The 25945-nt window shown below is 38.1% G+C and overlaps 1 protein-coding gene across 1 annotated transcript in view; it reads left to right on the forward strand.

Annotated features, from left to right (window-relative positions):
* Positions 1 to 1325: 1325 nt before the first annotated feature.
* Positions 1326 to 25945, forward strand: part of grm5a (glutamate receptor, metabotropic 5a) — a 42020-nt gene continuing 17400 nt past the window's right edge. The window contains exons 1-7 of the mRNA XM_082157487.1: positions 1326 to 1420; positions 2975 to 3713; positions 12542 to 12791; positions 19780 to 20015; positions 21386 to 21632; positions 21860 to 22028; positions 22704 to 22830. Coding sequence (XP_082013613.1) covers positions 3029 to 3713; positions 12542 to 12791; positions 19780 to 20015; positions 21386 to 21632; positions 21860 to 22028; positions 22704 to 22830 — 1714 coding nt within the window. The 5' untranslated portion in view covers positions 1326 to 1420; positions 2975 to 3028. The remainder of the gene's footprint in view (positions 1421 to 2974; positions 3714 to 12541; positions 12792 to 19779; positions 20016 to 21385; positions 21633 to 21859; positions 22029 to 22703; positions 22831 to 25945) is intronic.

The following is a 25945-nucleotide window of genomic DNA, read 5'->3' on the forward strand; positions in this document are numbered from 1 at the left end:
GAATTGCTCCGGAAAAACTTCTTTGAAAGTATTACATATTTTACAATTAACGGTTTAATTGCTATAACTGTAGGCCTGTATATAGCATGACTAGTTTTGAATGTGATCTACATCAGTAATTCCCAACCAAGTGTTTAAATGAATATGTAAAAAAAAAAAAATTATTACACTTGTAGTAAAATAAAGAGGTACATTTTTACATTTCTTACTTGTCTTACTCAAACTTCTCTCTTCTGTACAGCAAAACAATGTCAGAAGGACTGGACAAACCACAGAACTGTCAAAACTTCCTCATTAAAACGAGCTACTTGGTTAGTCTGGTTTTTTTTTATATATATATAGTATCGATTGTTTAGTTTAAAAGTGCATCAAATCGCATCTAAATGTATTTTTAAAGCACCAGAGTGTACCAAAGTGCAGTACAAATTTTATAAGGATAAAAAAAATAAAATAAAAAAAAAACTCATATTAGAGAAATAAATAAATAAAATTCAATAATAAACAAACACAACAAATGCATCTAATCCAAACCTAATGGTCCTTACAAAGTAGCAAAGGCCTCATCAAACAAATACGTCTTGAGAAAGGTTTTAAACATGTTTACAGAGCTAGAGGATCTAATAGACATAAGTAAACCATTCCACAACTTAGGGCCAGCAACTGAGAAAGCACATTGTAAAGTGTGCAACTGAATAATATTAATTAAAACTAAATGATACCCTGTAAGTTGTGAGTTATTTCTGGTCTGGTGTTGATGGTATAAGTGACTAACTGATGGGATTGTGGGGTTGTAAAGCCAAAAGGTTATAAACAGCACTGACATGATAAATTATATCATTTTTTTTAGTTACCAGATGATGGCGCTGTGCCCGTATAACTGAGGGAAGTGGTCAAAGTTCTGCCTCAGTCCTTATAGTCACTGCAAGAAATATTTAAGAGAAAAAATTCTAATAAAAACGGTCAAGGAATGACCAGATTCGTGAACCTTTACAACTTTTTTATTATTATTTTTAATTAAAAAACAGCGAATACTGCAATGGACAATAAATACCTCTATAGTTTGTAAAACAGAGAAGTTTATGGGCATACAAAATAAAAGATCACCTGACAAAAAAAAAAAATATATATATATATATATATATATATATATATATATATATATATATATATATATATATATATATATATATATATATATATATATATATATTAGACTTTACTTATACAAACAGAGGTGACTGTGAGTATGTAACTTCTGTGTGGTTTTCATCTTCATGGACTGTTAGAACAAGATGTAAATATTTAGAAAAATATATGTCACGTGACGCGCGCGAGAGTTGTTGCTGAAGTGAACGCGCATCGCACGCGCTCATACACCCAGAGATTGTGAGAAGAACACGAGCAAAACAACGACCGAACGGTAAGTTACATTATCACTGGTGTTTTCATAATCAATAGCGTTGGTATTTAACACTTTTCAATATATGTCTAATGCCTCACGCTTAAGTTCATGGTCATGTTTCTGATGATTTGAACGGTCATGTGCTTCCTTAGTGAGTTCTTCATGTAAGTTCTTGATTATGTGTTATGGCATTGGCAACATATGAAGTCGTATTCCGCCACAGTGTGATTTTCATTGCCATACATAGATTCAGATTCACTGGATTATTATGGTTTATTATTATGATTATGATTATTATGGATTATGGTTGATGCTCCAGACTGTATTTCAGCACCATGGACAGCTCAGACAACAGCGAATGCTTCGTGGATCGTGTAACTTTTGAGTCTGGCACCTTAATTAATCAATCTATTAATTAAGTAATATCTTGCTAATGTTTAACGTCTCTTTTAAATTAACTATTACATAAACAAAATAATGTACAACTGCTACAATAAAGAAAAGAAAAGAAACCGTTCAACCATTAGCAAACTGTCTATACAGTATGGATTTCTCTGTACTATTGAGTTACTGTTGGTGGTTTGACACGAATTCAATTCAACGGAATGCACATTGTAAGTCTGCCCAACAATTATGTGTTAAAGGAATTCAGGCTTTTCTGTCGTTTTGGAAAACTTAAGATATCCTGTCCAGTCCTGGCTGTTTAAAGATTCATCGTAGTTCCTTTGAAGTTAGAGCGCAAAACATCAGTAGCAATGGAAGAACATAAATAGTGCATCTATATCCCAATACCAACTCTGTATTTTGAACACAGAATTGAGTATGAAGAATAAATCTGATTAAGTATACATGGGGTTCTGTGTTCACACAGTGGGGTTCTATCAGTCTGTTGCAAACAAAAAGTATAGTATAAATCCCTCTCCCGTGTTTTCTTGACGTGACGTCATTTGGTATGATTTCTCCATGTGATCTGTAAAAGTATGAGATATTTCCCTCAGGTCCTATAAATATATATATATATATTATGATATAATGGCTGGCTTATAACCAACAATCATTCTGGGGAATTCTGTATTTATCCCTTTAAGCTGTGTAACTCATTTTTAATCAAATTAATAATTCATTTAGAGTAATGAAAATGAGGTTAAGGGTAAAGAGGCAGTATAAATATTCAGTGGCTGCAAATCTGCATAAGATCATTATCTTCTGGGTCTCAGTGTTTTGGAAAATCTCTGAGGTTATGAATACATGAATCTGAATCAATACATCTTTTAAGATTTGCATGCTTATTGTTTCTAACAGGTGTTAATGATGCATCCCATTACTGAGATCTGACTGGAATAAGCACATTTCACGAACTTCTTCATGTGCGTTTCAACTTTGTTTTCCTCCTGATCTCGAGATATTTAGAGGAAGGCAGAAAAATCCTCACTCTTTAGAATAAGACGTTGCCCTGGCGACAGCTCATCCTTATCACGACTCTCACAAATATGCACCTCTGTGATTCAGTGGGAGGTTGATGATCTCTAGGGATATTGCTCTGAATATTTCTGCTTCTTGTGACTCTTTCAGATGCCCTGAGGAACCTACTTGTATTCTACACTCTGATCTGAGAGGGCCGAGGAAATGGGGATTTTACATTTACTGTTGTTTGTGCTGATCGGAGACAGACTGGGTCCTACACGGCCGGATAATTTAGCGAAGGCCCAGGCCAGCGAGCGACGCGTCTTGGCCCACATCCCCGGCGACATCATCATCGGGGCCCTCTTCTCCGTCCATCATCAGCCGCCAGCCGACAAGGTTCACGAGCGCAAGTGCGGTGCCGTACGCGAGCAGTACGGCATCCAGCGGGTGGAGGCCATGATGCACACCCTGGACCGCATCAATGCGGACCCACACATCCTACCCAACATCACGCTGGGCTGCGAGATCAGAGACTCCTGCTGGCATTCGGCCGTGGCTCTGGAGCAGAGCATCGAGTTTATCCGTGACACCCTGGTCTCGGCCGAGGAGGAGGAGGGCATGACCAAGTGTTTAACTGAAGATGGAGGGACTCCCATGAAAGGGAAGAAGCCCATTGTGGGGCTGATCGGGCCTGGGTCCAGTTCTGTGGCCATCCAGGTTCAGAATCTCCTTCAGCTGTTCAACATTCCCCAGATTGCGTATTCGGCTACCAGTATGGATCTCAGCGATAAGTCTTTGTACAAGTACTTCATGAGGGTGGTGCCCTCCGACGCCCAGCAAGCCAGAGCGATGGTGGACATCGTCAAACGATACAACTGGACCTATGTGTCTGCCATTCACACTGAAGGTACGTGATCTCTCTCCTTAGGGAAGCATTTTTCTTCACGGTTATCATGGGATTTTCCAATGCCTCTTAGAAGAACTGAATCTGCCCTGAAACTCTTTTAGTTCTGGAAGTTGAATTTCTTCCTCATATTAGTATTTCACAAGAGTCTTCCAGTGAGAAACACAGATCTCCACCAGCACGTAACACTATTATTTAAAGTGCTAAATCTTCCACAATCTCAAAGTGAGAGATTTCTAGAGGGATTTTTTTTAGGTGATAATGTATCACTCTATCTGTCATGGTTCACCTTTATCTAGGCCTAAACAGCTAAATCTCTTTATTTTTCATAGAGGGAAATGACACATCACAGTCCTTATAAAGTGTGTATGTCTCAGATGCAGAATGTGCCTCATATAGTCAAGATCCAGGAATCTGTTCATCATTTTTAAGTACTTTTTTTATTCAATTATACTTGGTTAGAAAAGATTTAACACCGTTTAAACTGCACTAAGTCAAACTCTATATCTTGGAGTATCATACTATTGTAGTTTTTATAATTATTCTGAATTAGTTTTTAGTTTTGTTTTCATTTTAATTTTTAGTTAAAGTTTTAGTAATTCTGTTGGGTGTTCTTGTAATTGTATATATTTATTTTAATATAACTATATAGTAGTGCTGGCAACAATCCAAAATAAAAGTTTGTGTTTACATATGTGTGTGTACTGTGTATAATTATTTTGTATATATAAATACACACATATGCAAGTAGGCCTATATATTTAAGAAAAATTTGTTATTTAAATATAATAAAAATGATGTATAAATATATATACATGCAAATATTTTTTAAATATATACATGCATATGTGTTTATTTATATATACAAAATAATTATTCACAGTACACATTATATAGACACAAACTTTTATTTTGGATGCGATTAATCACGGTTAATCGTTGCCCAGTACTACAGCTTTTAATCCTTTTTATTTTAGTTTTTTACTGTATATTAGAAACTCAAGCAGATTGGCTGGAAGATTGATGACCTCACAGACAGGTGTTAATTGCCAGCAGGTAGTTAAATGTGGAGCCCACCACAGTTTTCACCCACATACAGAACAGGGAGCTGTGAAAAGCTCCATGATGTTGATTTATCCGCTTGCATATTCTGTGGCTCCTTTTTTTATTATATCATACTTTGACATTTGTAATTTGTTGGCTCATTTGTTGGCTATATTAATAAAATAGACCAAATGTTTGTAGTCACATTTGATTTGACTGGTTTTTAACCAGCTTGTCAATCACTGAGCACCAATGGAAAATAGGTGTTTTGCCATGTTTTAGATGAAAATAACCCTTGAAATGCCTTTTAAAAAGTATGTTACAGTTTTCTCTGAATTGCTAAAACACTAAACCCCATTCTCTGAACCACATTCTAAATAGCCTAAACCAATTTGATGAATAAATCACTCTTTCTGTAAAACATTAAACAAGTTCAGGTAAAGACACCATTTGCAAATTTTTTTTGCAAAACTGTAAACACATTCTCACTCACTAAAACACATTTCGCACTGTGCAACTACAACACAGTTGTCATCGTTTACACACAACGACTCAAAATTGTTCACACTTGTTTCTAATGATGTGACCAAACCAACTGTACATAATACAAGTCAGTTCAGAGTGCTTAAATTCACTCAAATGTTGCACTGAATGTTTATACAAACAATGGATGGAAACGATGTAAGAGGGAGAGGAGGAAGAGTATACAAGAGGTGGTGAACAAGGAGGAAGAGGATGAGGACGAGAAAGAGCAAGGTGTGCAGAATGTTGTCACGGCTGGATCTGGCATTCCTGAGGGTTGTTCCCTTTGCCTGGCAAAAGACGACATTTTCCGTTGCCAGCCGTTCGTTTTAGTCCTTAAAATGCGATTTCTGTAAAAGAAAATATCTCCCTTTGCTTTGAACTTTGAGCGTTGTAACTTTGCAGATGTTGTTTATGCTCAAACAGCAACATTACACACCAACTAAAGTTAAAAAAGTGAAATCATAATCAACCACCCCTTTAACCTTTTTGGCTTTTGCAGTCTGTATTTTTACAGTATGCAAGTGCTGAATATACAAACATTCAATAGGCCTACTATACAATATTCAGTACAATACTATACTTGCAGTGCATACAGTATCCAATTTGCTCACCTTTCTACTATAAGTTGTGATAACAATACTTTAAGTAATATGCTTTTTTCTGTAACTGCATGCTTTGGATTCTGTGTTCTCTATTTTTTGATGTACTGTAGTGTATAATGAATGATCTGTAGCGTGTATTATATAATATCGCTGTGTGTATGATCAGTAAGCATTATTTGATTTTGAGCACAGATAAAATGCTTTTGAGGCAATTGTTTGATTTCGCCAGAGGAGTCAGATATTCTCTGAGTGTAGTTTGAAGATTTGGTTGTTGTGTTTAAGGTTTTGAGAAAGTGGGTGATGGCTTCGACAAACGTGTTTTGCAGTAATGAAAGCTTTGTACATAATAGTGAGATTTACTGTATTTAGGTATTGATGTGCAAAATGATGTGCCAAGCAGAACCATCCCTTCCTGCAGATTTGTCTATCTATTGTTTCGTCATGTTCAAGAGTGTCTTTGATGTTTGCACACAGCGTACACAGAACGAATGGTTAATAGCCACGCTCACGTATCGTGTTGCTGCTGTGCTTTTGTTTTGGCCTTTTTTTGGCCTCGTGACAGATCACAGAACAAACAGAAATCATTAACTGAAAGGCGACCATGATGATCATTTACATCTTTAGCTCTGTTTTCACTGTCTGTGGGTGTTTAATGTATTTTCCTGTTTGAGTGAACACACTGTTTAAAGACTTGTCTGCAGTGTCTGTCTCTCTGTAGGAGGGAAAGAGACAGTTGACGTCATCAAAATATCTGTTGTGCAGAGGTCATTTTAGCCACATTTGTTATCGCTTCTTATGACCAACCAATTAGATTTTGAGACCACTTGATTACCGCTCTTTATCGATGAAATGCCTGGAAGATATTATGTAACTCCGATTTTTTTAATTATATATCCATTTTTATCTGAGACAGAAGGTTCTAGTGAAGTTTGAGCGCAGCAAGAGAATGAATTCACCGAACTGGCAGAGAGGAATGGAGTGAAAGATTTGAAGAAGTCCTTCCCTGGGGAGAGAGATTAGAGATGGAATCGTGCGCATTTGGAAATGCATTTCTCAAATCTAAGTCTTCAGAAGGATGAGATGCATTTGAAAGTCATGAAGTTATACATGGGTGACACACTTATATGATCATTTACACAATGGCATTAAAGTGAACAGAATTTCTGGTGCACATTGCTCAGTGAGGGATTGAGAGATCATTCTCTTGGTTTTGTTTTTATTTTTTCAAATTTCGATATTATCATACTGATATCTGTAATTGTAGCAAACATTTTAGAACGTTTTATAGTGAAGCAAATCACAAAACATTGCAGAATCCATCAAAGCTTGTGTTGTTGTTGTTTTTGGTGTTGTTGTTTCATTTCCTGGAGGAATTTGTCATTAATTGGCATTTGTTAGTTAAAAGATTACAAAACAATATTTAAAGCTAGGAAAAGTGTTACAATGATAGCTAATATTTCAAATTTTTTCATACAGACAAGACACTATACTTTTTAAAAGTTTGGGGATGCTAAGATTCTCTCTTTATTCTCTTATGCTCACAATTTCTGCATTTATTAAGTACAGCAAAACAGTAATATTGTGAAATATTATTACAACCAATATTATTATTTGAAATAACTTCATTCTAAACTAGATGTACCGCATCGCGGTACAAAATATGACCGCCGCTCAGGCCTGCACTGGCTTTCCACAAAAATAAATGACGTGGAGTAATTTGGCTGTATTGCGTGTTTATGTATATACCTAAAAAAAGTAATAGTATGTGCATGTCTGTCTGTGTGTGTGTGTGTGTGTGTGTGTGTGTGTGTGTGTGTGTGTGTGTGTGTGTGTGTGTGTGTGTGTGTGTGTGTGTGTGTGTGTGTGTGTGTATGTGTGTGTATTTGTGTATGTGTGTGTCTGTGTGTGTGTGTGTGTGTGTCTGTGCGTGTATGTATGTGTGCGTACATGTGTGCGCGTGTGTGTGTGTTTGTGTGTGTGTGTGTCTGTGCATGTGGATTTGTATGTGTGTGTATGGGTGTGTGTCTGTGCGTGTGGATGTCAGTGTGTGTGCATGCTTGCGTTTGTTTGTATTCCTGCATGTGTGTGTGTGACAGTATCATCCTAAACCAGCAACCCTTTGCTCAACAGCACCATCTACAGGCCGATGAGTGTACAGTCACTAAATGTGCACATAAATGAATTTATTTTATACCCCCCCATGGATGAAATTCTACAAAACTTAGCAGAGGATACCCCCAGAGGTTGTCAAGTTAATCATACACATGAAATATGGTGCAGTTCTGAACATCTCCACTGAAGATAGGGGCGATTAAAGCAGAATAATATTGCATTTTCATTTTTTATGGGAGGGGCGCAAATCACAAATGAGTGATTATGGGCTAGGTTGATGTGCCATAAAAATTTCTTCATCCTCGGTGCCACGGTTCAGGTAGTTATTTAGGAAAAACTGCATTTTTTTGGGTTTGGGGGGGCCCAGCGCGGGGGGGGAGTGGCCCCCGGGGACCAAACTAAATTTTTCCGTAAAAGTCTAGTAGACCAACATACCATAAAAATTTCTTCATCCTCGGTGCCACGGTTCAGGTAGTTATTTAGGAAAAACTGCATTTTTTGGGGTTTGGGGGGGCCCAGCGCGGGGGGGGAGTGGCCCCCGGGGACCAAACGAAATTTTTCCGTAGAAGTGTAGTGGGGCTACATGCCCACCAAATTTCATGTTCCCCGGTGCTTCGGTGTCCCTGGTATCGTTGACGAAAAATTTACGGGGGCCCCAGCGCGGGGGGGGAAGTGGCCCCGGGGACCAAACAAAATTTTTCCTTAGAAGTCTAGTGGGGCTACATGCCCACCAAATTTCATGTTCCCCGGTGTTTCGGTGTCCCTGGTATGGTTGACGAAAAATTTACGGGGGCCCCAGCGCGGGGGGGGGGGGAAGTGGCCCCCGGGGACCAAATGAAATTTTTCCGTAAAAGTCTAGTAGACCAACATACCACAAAAATTTCTTCATCCTCGGTGCCACGGTTCAGGTAGTTATTTAGGAAAAACTGCATTTTTTGGGGTTTGGGGGGGCCCAGCGCGGGGGGGGAGTGGCCCCCGAGGACCAAACGAAATTTTTCCTTAGAAGTCTAGTGGGGCTACATGCCCACCAAATTTCATGTTCCCCGGTGTTTCGGTGTCCCTGGTATCGTTGACGAAAAATTTACGGGGGCCCCAGCGCGGGGGGGGAAGTGGCCCCCGCGGACCAAACGAAATTTTTCCTTAGAAGTCTAGTGGGGCTACATGCCCACCAAATTTCATGTTCCCCGGTGTTTCGGTGTCCCTGGTATCGTTGACGAAAAATTTAAGGGGGCCCCAGCGCGGGGGGGGAAGTGGCCCCCGGGGACCAAACGAAATTTTTCCGTAAAAGTCTAGTAGACCAACATACCATAAAAATTTCTTCATCCTCGGTGCCACGGTTCAGGTAGTTATTTAGGAAAAACTGCATTTTTTGGGGTTTGGGGGGGCCCAGCGCGGGGGGGTAGTGGCCCCCGGGGACCAAACGAAATTTTTCCTTAGAAGTCTAGTGGGGCTACATGCCCACCAAATTTCATGTTCCCCGGTGTTTCGGTGTCCCTGGTATCGTTGACGAAAAATTTAAGGGGGCCCCAGCGCGGGGGGGGAAGTGGCCCCCGGGGACCAAACGAAATTTTTCCGTAAAAGTCTAGTGGGGCTACATGCCCACCAAATTTCATGTTCCCCGGTGCTTCGGTGTCCCTGGTATCGTTGACGAAAAATTCAGTAAGGTGACAAAAAAAAAAAAAAAAAAAAACCTTTGACAATCCCTATATGACCGGCTAGCTACGCTAGCGGCGGTCATAATAATTTCAGAAATCATTCTAATATGCTGATTTGCTACTCAAAAAACATTTATTATGATTTATTTATGCTGCTTAATATTTTTGTGGAAACCATGATTCATTGATGAACAGACATTTTAAAAGAACAGCATTGATTTGAAATAGCATTTAATTTCTAACAATAAAACAAAACATAATTGGCTTTACTGTTACTTTTAATCAATTTAATAAAAGTATTAATTTATTTTCTTTCTTTTTAAAAAATCTTGCTGCACCTCAAGCATTTGAATGGCAGTGTACATTATTAATATATTGAGACATTATTAATGGGAACACTAAAATGTACTGCATAACAGTACAGTTCCTGTACAGTTGGTACAGTTCCTCGAAACTCTGTGAGGATGGACAACAATGGACAGTTTTCCCCTTGACAAGCACAGCGTACTCGCTGGAATGCTAATAGCAAACTGGGGTTAAATGCTTTCCTTTGGGACGCAGTGGTGATAGGGCATCTCAGTGACTTCACAGTTCACATAACACCCCTGCAAAATCTGAACCTGCAACCTTTAGGTTACAAGTCCAGACTGTTAACCACTACGCTCACTGCTGATGTACAGATTATTTTTTTATTTTTTTTTTCATTAATAAAGCTCAATCACTGGTAATCTTCATTACCAGTGCTCATACTCCTGGGTATAATTAAGATTTTTTGTGCATTGATTTGGAAGAAACTGTGAAAGTAATTTTTTGGGGGGGATGAAATTAAGCTGTATGTTTGCTTTTTATCAAGCCATCTCTGCAATTGTATCAAATTCGTACCTCGAAAATGCGTGAAGACTAGGAACATTCCTCACACAAAAGTAGGTGACCTGATTTTTATGTAAATTGGGGGAGTTTACCCCTGACGCTTTGTGAAAGAGGGGCACCATGGCCTGTTTTTCATTAGTTTTTCTAAGCATGAAAAAGTGAAATCTATTTATGTTTCTTACTAAATATATACAGGAAGCAAAGCACAGAACATGGACACTTTTATAGAATATAGATGAATATTTTGGAGTCTTTGCAGTAAATCTGACATTACATTACTTTTTTTATTCAACAGAACAAACTGCTTGAAAGGGTAATTTCATGAGAAATTTCCGTGATCTCTCAAAATAGTGTTCTGAGAAACAATCTCACACTTTCCTCCACTGGCCCACTCATCATTTTCTGGTAATAAGGAAGAAGTAGGATAGATATTATTTCTAAACACCAGAAGAACTAATGATGAGAATAAAATGTGAGAATGTCAGTCAAACCCTGTGCTGTTCTTAACTGTGAGTAGCACCTATGACTCATTTCCCCCTGAAGATTTTAACCAAGGCATTTCAGCATGATTTTGACAGGTTGAGCATCACATTTTAGTGTGGATTGTTTTGTGCACCAATCAACATGTTTGTGACATCTATTGCTGTCACAGAGTAGCATTATAGCTGTACAATTTCAAGATATTTTATATTAAAAACACAATTACTTATTTTATATAAATATTTTATTGAATCAATGTTTAATCAAAATGCTAATATAATATATAATATAATATAATAAATAAATAATAGAATAGAATATATTTTTCAGACACTTATATAATATAAGCACTACATAAATAAATGCATTTTACATATTTATTATTAATATAATATAATATAATATAATATAATATAATATAATATAATATAATATAATATATTGCATTGTATATCATTGTTTTATAATACAATACAATATAATGGCAAAAAGTGATGTCTGGCCAAGTAAAATTGACATATTCACCCTTTATTCAAATATTATAAAAAATTCATTACAGATTTTGCAAGAATTTGGGGTAGATTGTGCTTGGAGTCAGTTGTTTTATTTGTGATAACGCAATAAAACATGCAATGAAACAAATTTTGCAGACATAATTTTTGGTCGAGCTGTCATACAAATAAATTATTAACACATGCAAAAACGAGAGATCCAACAAAATATCAATAACTGATTATGTTGTAGTCAATTTGTCACATTATTGTCATGTTTAGTTTAATTGTCTTCTGTTTCATTTCTAGCCATGGTTTTATTTTGTCACTGTGTTTGTTCCAGTTAATTATTAGTTTACCTTCCTTGTTTTCATATGCCGCCTTTAGTTCCCTGTGTTCCTATCGCTCATTAGTTGTCATGGTTACAGATTGGTACACCTGGTTCTTGTTGAGTTGCTTGTTATCTCTTGTATTTAAGCTCCCAGTTTGTTCTGTTCCTTTTTCAGTGTTTTCTTACCCTATGTGTGTAAGCTGTTGTGTTGTGGCCTGGATTTTCTCTTGTTTTGTAGTGTTAAATAAAGTATCTTTAAGTGGCAAGGTGTCTGTTCACTCACTTCCTTCATCTTCCTCCTCAACTCCACGTGACAGCTGTAGTTTGCCAAATAATTTAGTCAGTTACATACCTTAAAGGTATAGTGGAGGATCTTTCTGAATTTTAGATAAGACCCGCCCTCTCCACTTTTTGAATAAGTTTGATTGATTCACCAGAATGATTGACAATTAGGAGGACCAATAGTATAGGTGATCCACCCGGAAGTAAAAAATCCTCCGCTATACCTTTAACCAAGTTTAGTTTTGTTCTCCCTCATATTTAAAATGTTTTAAGATTATCCAGTTTTCCTCACATTTTGATAGTTTAATTGAACTCGTAGGTCATTAAAAACAAATATCCCCTCTGGACATCATTTTTGGCCACTGCTGTAATATAATCTAATACAGAACTATATAAATATGTTTCAAGCTTAAAAATCATTCAATTTCTCAATCTTCAGGGAACTATGGTGAGAGTGGAATGGAGGCCTTCAAAGACATGGCAGCAAAGGAGGGCATCTGTATCGCCCACTCTGACAAGATCTACAGCAATGCTGGAGAACAGAGTTTTGACCGTCTTCTCGATAAGCTCAGAAGCCACCTGCCCAAAGCCCGTGTGGTGGCGTGCTTCTGCGAGGGCATGACCGTGCGTGGCATCCTCATGGCCATGAGACGCCGCCGCCTAGTTGGAGAGTTCCTGTTGGTTGGCAGGTGAGTAACCAAACACGTGCACTCCCTACACATGGATTTATATTCTTGACAGACGCTTTCTTATCAAAGAAACAGCCAGAAAACACTCCTGAAATTGTTCCTGCGGCAAGCACTCTGGGCAGTTTTGGAAAACAAATCCATTTTTTTCTCAAAGTGTATTAGAAAAGCTTACTCACTTGAGAAAGGTTGTAGGAGAGACCAGGGCTAGTTGCCACATGTTTTACTCCAGAGAATGTCTCAGAGTAGATTTGTTTTTGAGTAGATTTGTGCTTGGATGTTACATTCTGTTTTGTAATGACTACCCAATCTTATTAAACATTTCCACTGTTACTGCTTGTTGCAGCATGTTATCAAATGGGATCATTCAAAATAGAATCCATCTAATTTACATTTGGGCTTTTGATATATCAAATACACTACTATTTTGAGGTCTGTACATTTTCTTATACTCACAAATGCTGCATTTATTTGATTAAAAATACAGTAAAAACAATAATATTGTGAAATAATATTACAATTCAAAGTACATTTTAAAACATTTAAATAGAAAATAGTTAATGTATTTCTGTGATGACAAAGCTGAATTTTCAGCATCATTACTCCAGTCTTCAGTGTCACGTAATCCCTCAGAAATCATTCTAATATGCTGAGTTGATGCTCAAGAAACATTTCTTTTTATAATCAATGTTGAAAACAGTTGTGCTGCTTAATCTTGTGGAAACATGATAATTGGTTTTAAGATTTCTTTGATGAATGGAATTTGATGAACAGCATTTATTTGAAATAGAAATCTTTGGCAACATTATAAATAACTTTGCTGTCATTTTTGATCAATTAATGCATACTTTCTGAATAAAAATATTAATTTTTTTTTTTTTTTAAAACAGACAAACTTTTGAACTGAAGGGTATATATGCAAAACTAAAAACAGACTATTTAATGGTTTTTACTGAGCCACTAAAGGGGACATGGTGATGGAAAAAATATGAGATGGGAGGAAAAAACATATTTCAATGGTTTTGCATTCTCTCAAAAACGTTTGCGTTCCCCCGAGAAAATTTCATGTTCGCTCGCAAAGAACACAGAAGAGTTTGGGAGTTTTCTCAAGAGAAAGCAAACATTTTGTGAGTGGACGCAAAGTTTCTTGAGAGAACACAAACATTTTGTTAGCGAACGCAAAGTTTCTCGAGCGAACGCAAACAATTTGCAAGGGAACGCAAAGTTTATCGGGGGAACACAGAAATCTTTTTTTTTTTTTATCACCATGTCCCTTTAAAATTTTTGTTTCTCCACAAAAATGTAAAAAGTAAAATTATTATTAAGCAAACAATTATTCAATGAGCAACAAAAATGTGTAAAACAAAGTACTAATATAAAAGTAAAAGAAAGATAATATAAACAGAAAAAAACTGTTCTTATAATTAATTAATTTGATAAAAGTATGCATATGTGCAAACTTGCTCAGACAACACATTGAGAAACCTAGAATAAACATACATTTCTGTATTTGGATGTTTGATTCAAAACCATATAGTAGTTATGAGATATAGCGCATGTGACAACCAGCCCCGGTGACACCTTTCTTCTGTATCTTCTTCACCGCCTGTTACCTTCTGTTCATTTAGTGCTTTTTCTACAGATATTGTGGGTCAGAAAGGGCCACACCATCAGGCAGTTCTGTTGGTATCTCAAAGAGACTGTGTTTACCTTTTGAATGTCCACCACGCCTGTTGATCATCATCTGCATCTCTTTGCTTGTATGTGTGTGTGTGAGAGACAAACTCAAGATGGATCAAAACATGGAAGCAAGGCTCATCTTTCTGTCTGTTATCACCACAAATGTTGCCATCACCATCATCATCACCATTATAGTGAACAATCATCTGAAGCAAGGTATGTGATTTATGATTGTTTTAGAGATAGGCACTTGATTCGTGTAATGATAATAACTCCTCTTGAGTGAGCTTATTGACTGTGTAATCAAGACTTGAGAGGTGCAGTGACACCGAACTAATTCTGTAACACTGTATCTGTTTCAACAAGTACAGACTGTCTCTTAAACACTCTTACATTTCAACTTTACCTAACAAACGCATTCAGCTAGTTGTGAAAGATTGCTAATTTACCATTCAATGACTTATAAAAAGATAATTGTATATGACAGATCCTGTGAAAAGAGTATTTTAAGAGTTTGACTTGGCATCGACATCTTGAAAAATGTGCACGTGCTATTCATAGTGTCAAATGAAGTAAGAAATGATTCTTCCCATTTATAATCTCCTGGAGTGTGACATCTAAATTATCTATTTTTAGCTTCACCCCCAATTCAGTTCTCGCTGTTCCATTAATAAATCGCTTATGGATATTAAGGACTGAAATAATGTATTATGTCTTTGAGATATTAAACTAAGAATAATCCCTCCAATTTCTGCTTCTGTTCAGGAGCTCTTCGGTTTGGTATTGAGGCATTCGCTGACTCTTAAAAGTGAAGTGTCTGTTTTTTCAAAGTTAAAATTTCTTTTCCTATTCCTTTTATATGCAGAGATGACTATAGGTAAGTTCAGTTGAGTATCAGCAATATCTGGCTCAACCAATGGTGTATTTTTGGGGTGGGACTACCTGTTCAACCAAACAATGGAAGACATGTATGTTGGGAGCGTTTGGGAAAACATAATGTTTTGCAGTTCTGTTTAGTGCTTCACCTTTAAGGATGAGCTTACATTAAATGGACTGGATAAGAACACCTTCTGCTAAATGTAAATGATGGGGAAAAAATATATAATTACTGATATATCATTCCTTCAACTGGCAACCGAAATGGCAACCTAATAATGGTAACAGCTAAATGAATTGGTTTTATTAAATATTGTAAAACATATGCGAAATAAATATGTGGATGGTCCACTGTGGTGACCTCAAAAGAGAGAAGCTGATATTTTTAATTACACTGAATCAACAAAGTACATGAATTTATACCAGTGTTATTTTAGTATTATTTATATGCAATTGTAGTATTTATTATTATTTATTAATTATAATTAGCTCTCATTTTTCAGAGCATTCAGTTTCATCATGTTTTGTTTGCTTTTTAATGTTTCTATTTAGCTTTAATTTATTTGTATTTCTGTTTAAGTTTTAGTAATTTTAGTATTTCACCTAAACTTATGTATTTCAGTTAGTTGCCAAGGCAACATTTCTAATTTTGACTTTCTTAATTTTGTTTTTCATCTATTTTATTTCAGCTTTATTTCTTTGACCAAAACTGCTCCTTAAGGTAACAATTGCAAGTTAAACTCTCTAAAAATCACCAATATTTGAAAAGAAGATTTTTAAGCATGTGCTTTGAATATTTTTCTCTTCTTCTCTGAAGAAATTTGTGTGAAATTTAGATTTTTGATTTAATATCCAATCATTTGCTTTGCCGTTTTTTCAGTGCCCATAGTTTTTCAAATCATAAACAAACTCCATTGTTTTGAGATCATCTCCTTTAATAACTTTGTAATCAGATAATATCAACCTGCATGCGCCTGGAAAATCTTTGTTTTGGTGAAGTTTAATGGCATTTGTTCTGTGGTAAAGGCCTATATTTCAGAATATTTAAGGAGGATCTATTTCAGAAAATGGTGTCATGGTATTCTGGGCCTCGGGGCATTCCAGACAGCCTGGATGGGCTGAGAGAAGATGCCATGTTTATGGGGGTGCCAGTGACTGTGTGTGTGTCCATGTGTATGCGTGGGTGAGGTGTGTTTGTGTGTGCATGAGTGGACGACCGAGTTTATGTGTGTGTGTTTGTTTGATGAGGTGTCAGACACCAGGGAAGGTAGCCGAGTGTTGAGTTTTTTTTTTTGTCTTTGGTTCAATGAGAATCTGGCCACTCTGTTCCAGTTACTTGATCTCTATGTGGCTGCAAAAGTGATAAAGTGCCTCAAGACATTTTCCAAAATCTCCACATTCTTTCTTTGGTATCTTGGCTGCTTTCTGATTTCATTCATTCACGTAATACCCTGCATATGCATGTTTGCTTCATTGGCTTTCATTCGTTAACTCTACTCAGTGGCGTCAATTCACCAAAAGCCAAGGGATGGCGAACTTATGATGTCATCAAATGTCCCTAATTTTTTCTTTATTTCCTAACTCTATAAATGCTGCTGCTGCAGCCATCCTCAAATATCACAACAATCACATCTACACATATTGAAGCCATTTGACAAATTGAAATGCATGAATATGATATTCATGCAAAGATATAGCCAAAACATAGCGAAAAATAACCAAAATGCTGTTGACAACAGCACCAAACTTAAAGGGATAGTTCACCCAAAAATATAAATTCTATCATTAATTGCTCACCCTCATGTTGTTGAACCAATGAGGGTCATTCTCGTGTGTTACGCAGCACATTTGAGCTTCCGCAAGAACCAATGAGGTTTGTTCTCGTGTTACGCAGCACATTTGAGCTTCCGCAAGAACCAATGAGGTTTGTTCTCGTGTTACGCAGCACATTTGAGCTTCCGCAAGAACCAATGAGGTTTGTTCTCGTGTTACGCAGCACATTTGAGCTTCAGCAAGAACCAATGAGGTTTGTTCTCGTGTTACGCAGCACGTTTGAGCTTCCGCAAGAACCAATGAGGTTTGTTCTCACGCGTCAAGCATGTTCGGTTGCGCTTCTGTTTATGTTCAATGATCAATGTTTATATGTGAATAAAAGTCTAAATTCAATCTGTTCATCATATAAAGTGATCGTGTCTCTTCAGAAAATTTGGACTAAACCGCTCAATTCATATGGATTAGTTTTACGATGTCTTTATAAACTTTTTGAAGCGTCAAAGTGTTCATTGCATAGCTGCCAACGGAGGGACAGAAATCTCTCATATTTTATCAAAAAGATCGTCATTTGTGTTCCGAAGATGATCGAAACGGGTTTGGAACGACATGAGGGTGAGTAATTAATGACAGAATTTTCATTTTTAGGTGAACTAACCCTTTAAAATATGACAAGTGTGTGTCCGGTACGTCCAAAGATGAATCGCATATAGCTTTGATTATAACCCAGAAAATTAGACAGACATTGTTATAAGAATGAAGAACTTTTCAAGGACTTTCAAGTACTTCAAAACTTTTTCGAGCACTTCAAAGCACAAAAGTCTGAATATTATTCAATTTAAATGCTATTTTTAATATGGTGACCAAAAACATTTTTTGTTCATCCTTCAAAGATCGTCCCGATTTGCAAAACAATTGTTACGAAATGCTATCTGAAAACATCTGCTCTCAGCAGGCTATTGACAGCCACGAAAGCAGTGATGTCCGAGCTCTGCCGTTTCACAACTGAATGGCTTTCAATTATTTACTAACGAGCAGTTTGCAGACTGTGCCCAGCCATCTGTCTGTAGTGAGTGAGAGGACACTGCATTGTATTCTGTTGTATTATCTGTCGAATTGTTCATCAGTGAAGTGTGCACAAGAGCTGATCCATGGCTGATGAGGGCTGATCGGACTCCACCCCGGGGATGGATAAAAATGTAACCTAATTTAATCACTTTGCAGCTTATTTGCAGCATTTGTTGGTGTAAATGTGTTATTATTTTCTGTCCTTAATACAGCAGCATCCCACATAGGCGTGTGTGTGTCATTCCTCTGTGGGCTAATTGTTAACGGATTAAAACTGTGATTCGTGTAGATTCCAAAACGTGAAACGCCCACAGACATGTTTTTCCTTTCTTTCTTTTTTATTTTTAATTCTCACTAAATCCAGATTTGGTGATTTATTTTTTAATGCTATAAAAGTTCTGCACATGTAAACGTAATAAATGTTTTTATTTATATAGGCATTTTATGAAGTCTAACCATATACATACATAGGCTCTGTGACATAAAAAAAATAATTCTCAATATTTTTCACACTTTATTTTCCAGAAGATATTCAAGCTTGATATTATTATTGTATTTGAACTGATTTGGTTTTTAGGGTATTTTTCTATCATTCAACCTGAGGAACTTTTATCAGCATCTTCGAGTGCTGACACAAACAAATCAGTGCAAATCAATTGAATCAGTGTTCATTTAAACCGATTCATTAAAACTGACCGTTCAAAAGATTCATGTACTGTATTCATGTACTGTTAAAATAGCTTTAATGTCACCTACGCAAGTTATAACACAAAGAGCAAGAGAGAAATGTCCTATTTGTTGATGAATATTATTTGGCACCAAAATAAAATCAAATATTCCGTAAATCGCCCCAGCATCATTTTGCAGTATGCACATGATGCTTTAATGTGCTGTAAATGCTGTCAGACATCTTTGTAAAGATTGTGGCGCCGTTGCTTTGGCATTTTTGTTGTCTTTGTAAGTTTTCCTGCAGGAGCAGTGGGCAGAGGGAGGCTGACCCGCTGGGGTCAGTGTGTGGGTTTACTGAGCTGTTCAGCTCTTTTCCATGAGATGATTCAAGCTCCTGCTTACATGCTCCTCTATGCTTTCCCTCCCATTGCTTTTGCCTCCAAGGACAAGTTATGAAAGCCTCTCCTTACCTACCATGAGAACAAAAATGATACCTCCCACACACTGCTGAGTTGTGTAACATTTAGCGCCGTGAGTTTAGGAAGTGTTAGAGAACATATAGATGGAGAGGATGCTGAAAAGTATCATTTATTTTGTGTGTGTTTGTATTAAAGAGGAGGAAGAAAATAGATTCATCTCTTGCCATCCAAAGATCCCTTTGTTGCTTAATAGGGAAGCCTTGGAGCATATCCATCTCATGGAGAGGTTTATTATACCCGCCAGAGTCTGTGACAGTACTGTCAGTATGAAATACTGGCCGGCTGTGTCCTCAAGACCTAATTCATAGTGTAACCTGGTCATAATAACTACTGGGCTTTGGCTGTTATGTGGGTCAGTTTGGACTGGGAGGCTCCCTGTCTGTGTCTCAAGGGAGTTTGTTCTATAAAAAAGCCGTTCATTACTCACTTGTCTCTTGCACACTTTGCAGCGACGGCTGGGCTGACCGCTATGATGTCACTGATGGCTTCCAGAGGGAGGCAGCTGGGGGAATCACTATCAAGCTTCAGTCTGCTTACGTCACATGGTTCGATGATTACTACCTGAACCTGCAGCCGGACACCAACCTCCGGGACCCCTGGTTCGTCGAGTTCTGGCAGCACCGCTTCCAGTGCCGACTGAAGGGTCATCCTCAAGAGAGTCTCAAATACAACAAGACCTGCACCAGTGAGTGGAAGATGATCTCTGACCATGACAGACCCACAGCTTACATGATTTTAGGACATTTTAACTCTTGTCTTTATCAGTTCATCCATCCATGCATGCATGCATCCATCCCTCCCTCCATCTGTCTGTCAATCCATCCATCCATATACTGTATGTCAATCCATCCATCCATCTATACATCTGTCCATCCATCCATCCATCCATATACTGTATACATCCATTTGTTTTTCCATCAATTGATCTGTTTATCTATCCATCCATCCATCCAACCATACACCATCCATCAGTTATTCAATCTATCCATCCATCCAGTTGTCCATCCATCCAGCCACCCATCTTTCATTGCATCTATTCATTCATCCATCCATCCAGTCGTCCATCCATCCAGTCATCCATCCAGTCATCCATCCAGACATCCATCCATCCATCCATCCATCCATCCACCCACCCATCTTGCATTTCATCTATTCATTCAACTATTAACTATCCATCCATCCATCCATCCATCCAATCATCCATCCATCCATGTGCCTAAGTTATAGAACTCATTACCTGCATCTATTAGGAATTCTACTTCTTAAGACATATCTTTTTAAGCTTTTAATTTATAATTTATTACTGTGTATTTTTTTTATAGTAATTATTTTTTGTTTGATTTGTAATTTTCTGTACATGTTGTAGTGCTTTGAGTTTTAAAAAGGCGCACTACAAATACAAATTAATATCATTATTATTATCCATCCATCTATCCATCCATCCACCCGCCCATCTTTCATTCCATTTATTCATTCAACTATTCATTATTCATGTATCCATTCATCTATCTATTCATCCATCCATCCATCCACCCATCTATACATTAGTATTTTATTCCATCACTGAATTCAGCTTTTCATCATCCATCCATCATCTATCATCCATCCGTCCATTCATGTAGCAGTCTTTCGTTCCATCTGTTCATTCAACTATTCATTATCCATCCATTAATTCATCCATCCATAGTCTATCTGTCCATCAATCCATATATCTGTCCATGTCTTTTATTCCATCAATTTATCTATTAATTGATGGAATAACTATTCATATATTCATCATCCATTCTTCCATGTCCATGGATGTCCTTTCATTACTTGATCTATTCATCTATTCGTCCATTTATTCATCTATCCATCTAAGAATGAATCTTTCAACAAAAATGTTATCAAATGAATTACAAAATATCAGTATATGCTGAGAAAAGCCCCCAAATGATGATAAAGACATTACTATGGCAGATGAAAGCACTGAATCAATATTAATAATAAAAAAGTGACATTAGAATTCAATATATTGTTTGTTTCATTGTTTGTTTTCACTACACCATTTCACAGAGAAAGAGTTGCTCCGACACCAGTATGCTCAGGACACGAAGATGGGCTTTGTGATCAATGCCATCTACTCTATGGCTTACGGCTTGCACGCCATGCAGAAGTCTCTGTGTCCAGGCTATGCAGGCCTCTGTGAAGCCATGCGGCCGATTGATGGAGGTAAACTCTTAGAATTCCTCATGAGGACAAACTTCAGTGGTGTCTCGGGAGAAGTAGTGCTGTTTGATGAGAACGGAGACTCCCCGGGGAGGTAGGAATCTTTCATATTCTGCTCCATTCACAAGTCAGAATGTGCTTCTAAACTCCTTTCAAAGATAATGAAAACAATCTCTTGTTGATGTCATTGTGAATTCATTTTCAAAAGTATCTTCCTTCAGACTGAATGGATATATGGGCAAACCATGTTGATGGTTTTAAGAATGACTCTAGGTTAACCATTTCACGCCCATGACATTGCTTTTACATGTGTTTTTCTAGGTATGAGATCATGAACTTTAAACAGATGAGTGAGGAGGACTATAGCTATATCCACGTGGGCAGCTGGGACAACAGTGGGCTGAAGATGGATGACGAGGAGATTTGGGCCAACAGCAGTGCCATCATCAGATCAGTGTGCAGTGATCCCTGTGAAAAAGCTCAGATAAAGGTGAAAAATGCAGTGAAGGAATCTTTGTAAAGAAAAATGTGTTATGTGAGTGTGTATGTGGTTTTTTTAATTTTTTTTTATACACAGACTGCTTAATGTTGCTCAGAGGTGGCATAAATGTAATTTACACAGCAATTCTAACTGCATATTGTTATATAAGTGGCTTAGGTGGATCAGAGCAGGCATAATTTAGTCTGGCTTTTATGCTGCAATGTGTCTTTACACAGAATTTTGAGCCGGCACAAAGCAGCCTTAAGTCAGCTGTGTAAAGATGCCTTAATATAGCCATTTTTTTCCACAAGAACCTGATATCTCTAATCATGTGGCTTAATAGGAGAGGTGTTTTCAGTAGAATTACAAATTTGAGTGTGACTTACTTACATTTTTTATTGCAAAGCGCAAAAAAAAAAAAAATCCAGATACAGACTTATGCAAGAGTCTGAGCCATCTTTAAGGAGGAGACTATCATCTAAACTTAGAGGTGGAACTTTAGCCACTCAAAACACCTTAGGAACCACATATCAATGCACTAAAAACCACTTAGAACCCCTTATTAACCACATAGAGGTGCGCTGCAACCACCCACAACAATATAGCATTGTGGTGGTGGCTTTGAGAGCAAGCATTTTCTTCACAAAAATCTATAACATGACCGGTCTGTTCTGACCACCTCAGGTTATCCGTAAGGGTGAGGTGAGCTGCTGCTGGACCTGCACTCCGTGTAAAGAAAACGAGTTTGTGTTTGATGAATACACCTGCCGTGCGTGTGAGCTTGGATCCTGGCCTACAGATGACCTCACAGGTGATTCTACATCCACTTTCAGAGCAAAATGTTCTTCTTGTAGTTAATCTAGAAGTCACAACCGTCTTTTACCCATGATTCTAAAACGCTTAGACCAGCCACATAAGCTTATCATCTTGTACAACAGTGTGTGATATAAGTATCTGGGTCACGGAATAACATAGGAGACCCATTTATCTCTTAGAGCGTTATTTGAGAATCTGGACCATGGCAACTTAATGCCAAAAACAGAGATTTGGACTTGGCGGGGGTGCCCGTCAGAATGTTCCAGAATTGCTGTCAAGCGTAAGCCCTGTAGCAGCAGTCTCTCAGCATGTAGTACATTACTGAGAGCCGAGGCCTCTCTGCTATTCATGCGAGAGCCTGAGTGCCAATTTTCGACATTTAGTAGCAGTTTATTTTATACCATATATTTATTTTACAAGGATCTTCAATATAGTTAATGCACTGTACAAAGACTCTGTAGCAAAGATGGCGCATATGTAAATATATAAATAGGAGAAATCCAAATGTTCAATGTGGCGGCTACAGTCTCACTTAAAATTAAAGGGGTGGTATAATGCCCTTTTCACAAGATGTAAAATAAGTCTTTGATGTCCCCAGATTGTGTATGTGAAGTTTTAGCTCAAAATACCCCACAGATATTTTTATATAGCATGTTAAAATTGTTACTTTTTGATGGTGAGCAAAAACACATTTTTTGTCTCTCTTTAAATGCAAATGAGCTGCTGCTCCCAGCACAGAGGGCGGAGCTACAACAGCTTGTGTCCTTAGCAGCTTCGATTACCTCACACAGACATGCACTGAAAATGTAAAAAACTTTTAGCCTTTTATGTTTAAACCGAAGTCGGACAATGATGGAGAGACTCAAGAAGAAGTGACAACATGTAGACAACATTTCTGATTGGTTAGTTGATGAATTTATGTAGCTTATGTGTAGTTATCTTCTAGTCATTGATTAGCATATTCTGTCATGATAATCTATAAATCGCATTGCCGGGGGCGGGGTTTATGTACATTTTAGGGTTTGTGATGTCACTAGCTTGTGTAGTCCCTACAAGCAGTTTATTGTTGTCCTTAAAAAGCAATTTCTTTAAAAGAAAATATCTCCCTTTGCTTTGAACTTTGAGCTTCATAACTTTGCAGATGTTGTTTATGCTCAAACAGCAACATTACACACTAACTAAAGTTAGAAAAGTGAAATCAACCACCCCTTTAAAACAGCAAATAAAAATGTTAAGCTCAAATCACTCTTAAAAACTGTATTTTTCAAGCTGATCTAGCGAATATGTAGACGCTAAAATTCTCATAATCAAGAGTAAATGGTAAAACTTTACAATATAATATGTTAACACTAATCAGTGCATTCGGTATCATTAACTAAAATCGAGCAATACTTGAGTAATTAATAAATACACTCATGTATTATATATATATATATATATATATATATATATATATATATATATATATATATATATATATATATAATATATATTTATTAACCTAGATTTGTATTTGGAACCCCCCGGGGATCGTAAGGGAACTGCAGTGGGTATGGTATGGTGATGAAAAGTTAATAAATTCAATCATAAAAATGTGAAATTAAAATGAACAAAAAAATTAATTATTAATATCAATATTATTTATCAATAAAAACAGTAATAAATGGGGTGTAACAATCCCAGGTCAAAGATGAAGGTATTCCCCAATAAGTATTCCAGAATAAGTATTTCCCAATATCAGCTAGATTTATTCAACACAAGCAAACAACACAAAACTGTGTGCTATGCACAAACAATACTGGACCATGAGTGATACAAACTTAAATAGACAGAGATATTGAACTAAATCATAAGCAGCTGTGATGATTAATCAGTGTCCATATAAACTAATGATTGGCAGGAAACTGAGAGAAAGGAGAACATGTAACAGATGCGTTCAGGGAGGAAAGGTGGGGGCTTGGGAGGGTGTACAAGGAGCCGACGAAGGGCTGATGAGAGGAGATGGAGAAGGGCTGGTAAAAGCAGGCAGGGCAGACCAAGGAGGTGGAGGAAGAAGTCAAGGAGGAGATGATGGATGGATTAGCCGGGTGGTGATGACCCAGAGCTCAGCCATGACAATAGCCCACGGAGGGAGGGAGGAGCCAAGGTGTTGACATGGGCGACGACATCCGTGGGACGACCGACGAAGACAGAGCCAATGTTAGGGGATCCCAGGGTGCAGATAGAGAGCTGATGGGCTTGAGTGACATCGCTGGCTCTGGAGACCAAGGCAAGGGTGCGGCGACGAGCGTTCGAGGTGAAGCTCGAGAGGGCGGAGCCCGCTGGAGCCTACGGGGTGGAGAGACGTAGCACCGCCGATGGCTCATAATTCCGAGGCGCAGGCAGGGTAACGGCTGACCAAGGTGGAGCCGGAGGTATGAGGGTCTCTGGTGGAGCCGAGGGAGGGAGGAGCCAACACGAAGCCGACAGGTCGACGGGACGAGGTGGAGCGAAGGAATCAGAGGCCGGAGGCGGAGCCAAAGGATCCCCTCGCTCAGGCAAGGCAGGTGGTAGCATGACCTGAGGCTTCACGTTGCTGCAAGGCGTCACAAGGGAAGGCAAAGGGCTGCAGGCATCCAGCAGAGGTGGGGCTGGAGGACTGGCTGAGCTTTGCAGAGATGGTGACAGAGGTAAGTTTGAAGGGATGAGTAGTGTTATTTGGTGTTCTTGCTGAACGATGATACCGTTTCTCCGCTGGCTAGAACCAGCAGTGATGATAGTTCTGCTGATGACTCTGATAATGAAAGTTCAGGGTGGGACAGGGTGGGATGCACAGCTTCAGAGTCCCAATCGATCAGCCAGTCCTCTGTGTCAAGCTCCACCAGGACAATGTTTGCCGGCTCACACCCCTGGTCAGACTTCCGCTCCGGGGCGTTATTAGGCGCTGTCGTCATACTCAGGGTTCGCGGTGGGCGGAAGCTCTCCGTCTGCGGGGGGCTCTGGCGTTGTCGTCTCCATGGTTAGGGGTGGTGGTGAGCTGGGCTCTGGGTTTGGCTGCGGTCTGGATCGGGGGTAGATGCTCTACTGGGAGGTCTACTGCATGGTAGTAGTTAGCCCTGACCCAGAAGAGG

This window comes from Leuciscus leuciscus, assembly GCF_965113295.1.
Source record: "Leuciscus leuciscus genome assembly, chromosome: 24".
Taxonomy (NCBI): Eukaryota; Metazoa; Chordata; class Actinopteri; order Cypriniformes; family Leuciscidae; genus Leuciscus; species Leuciscus leuciscus.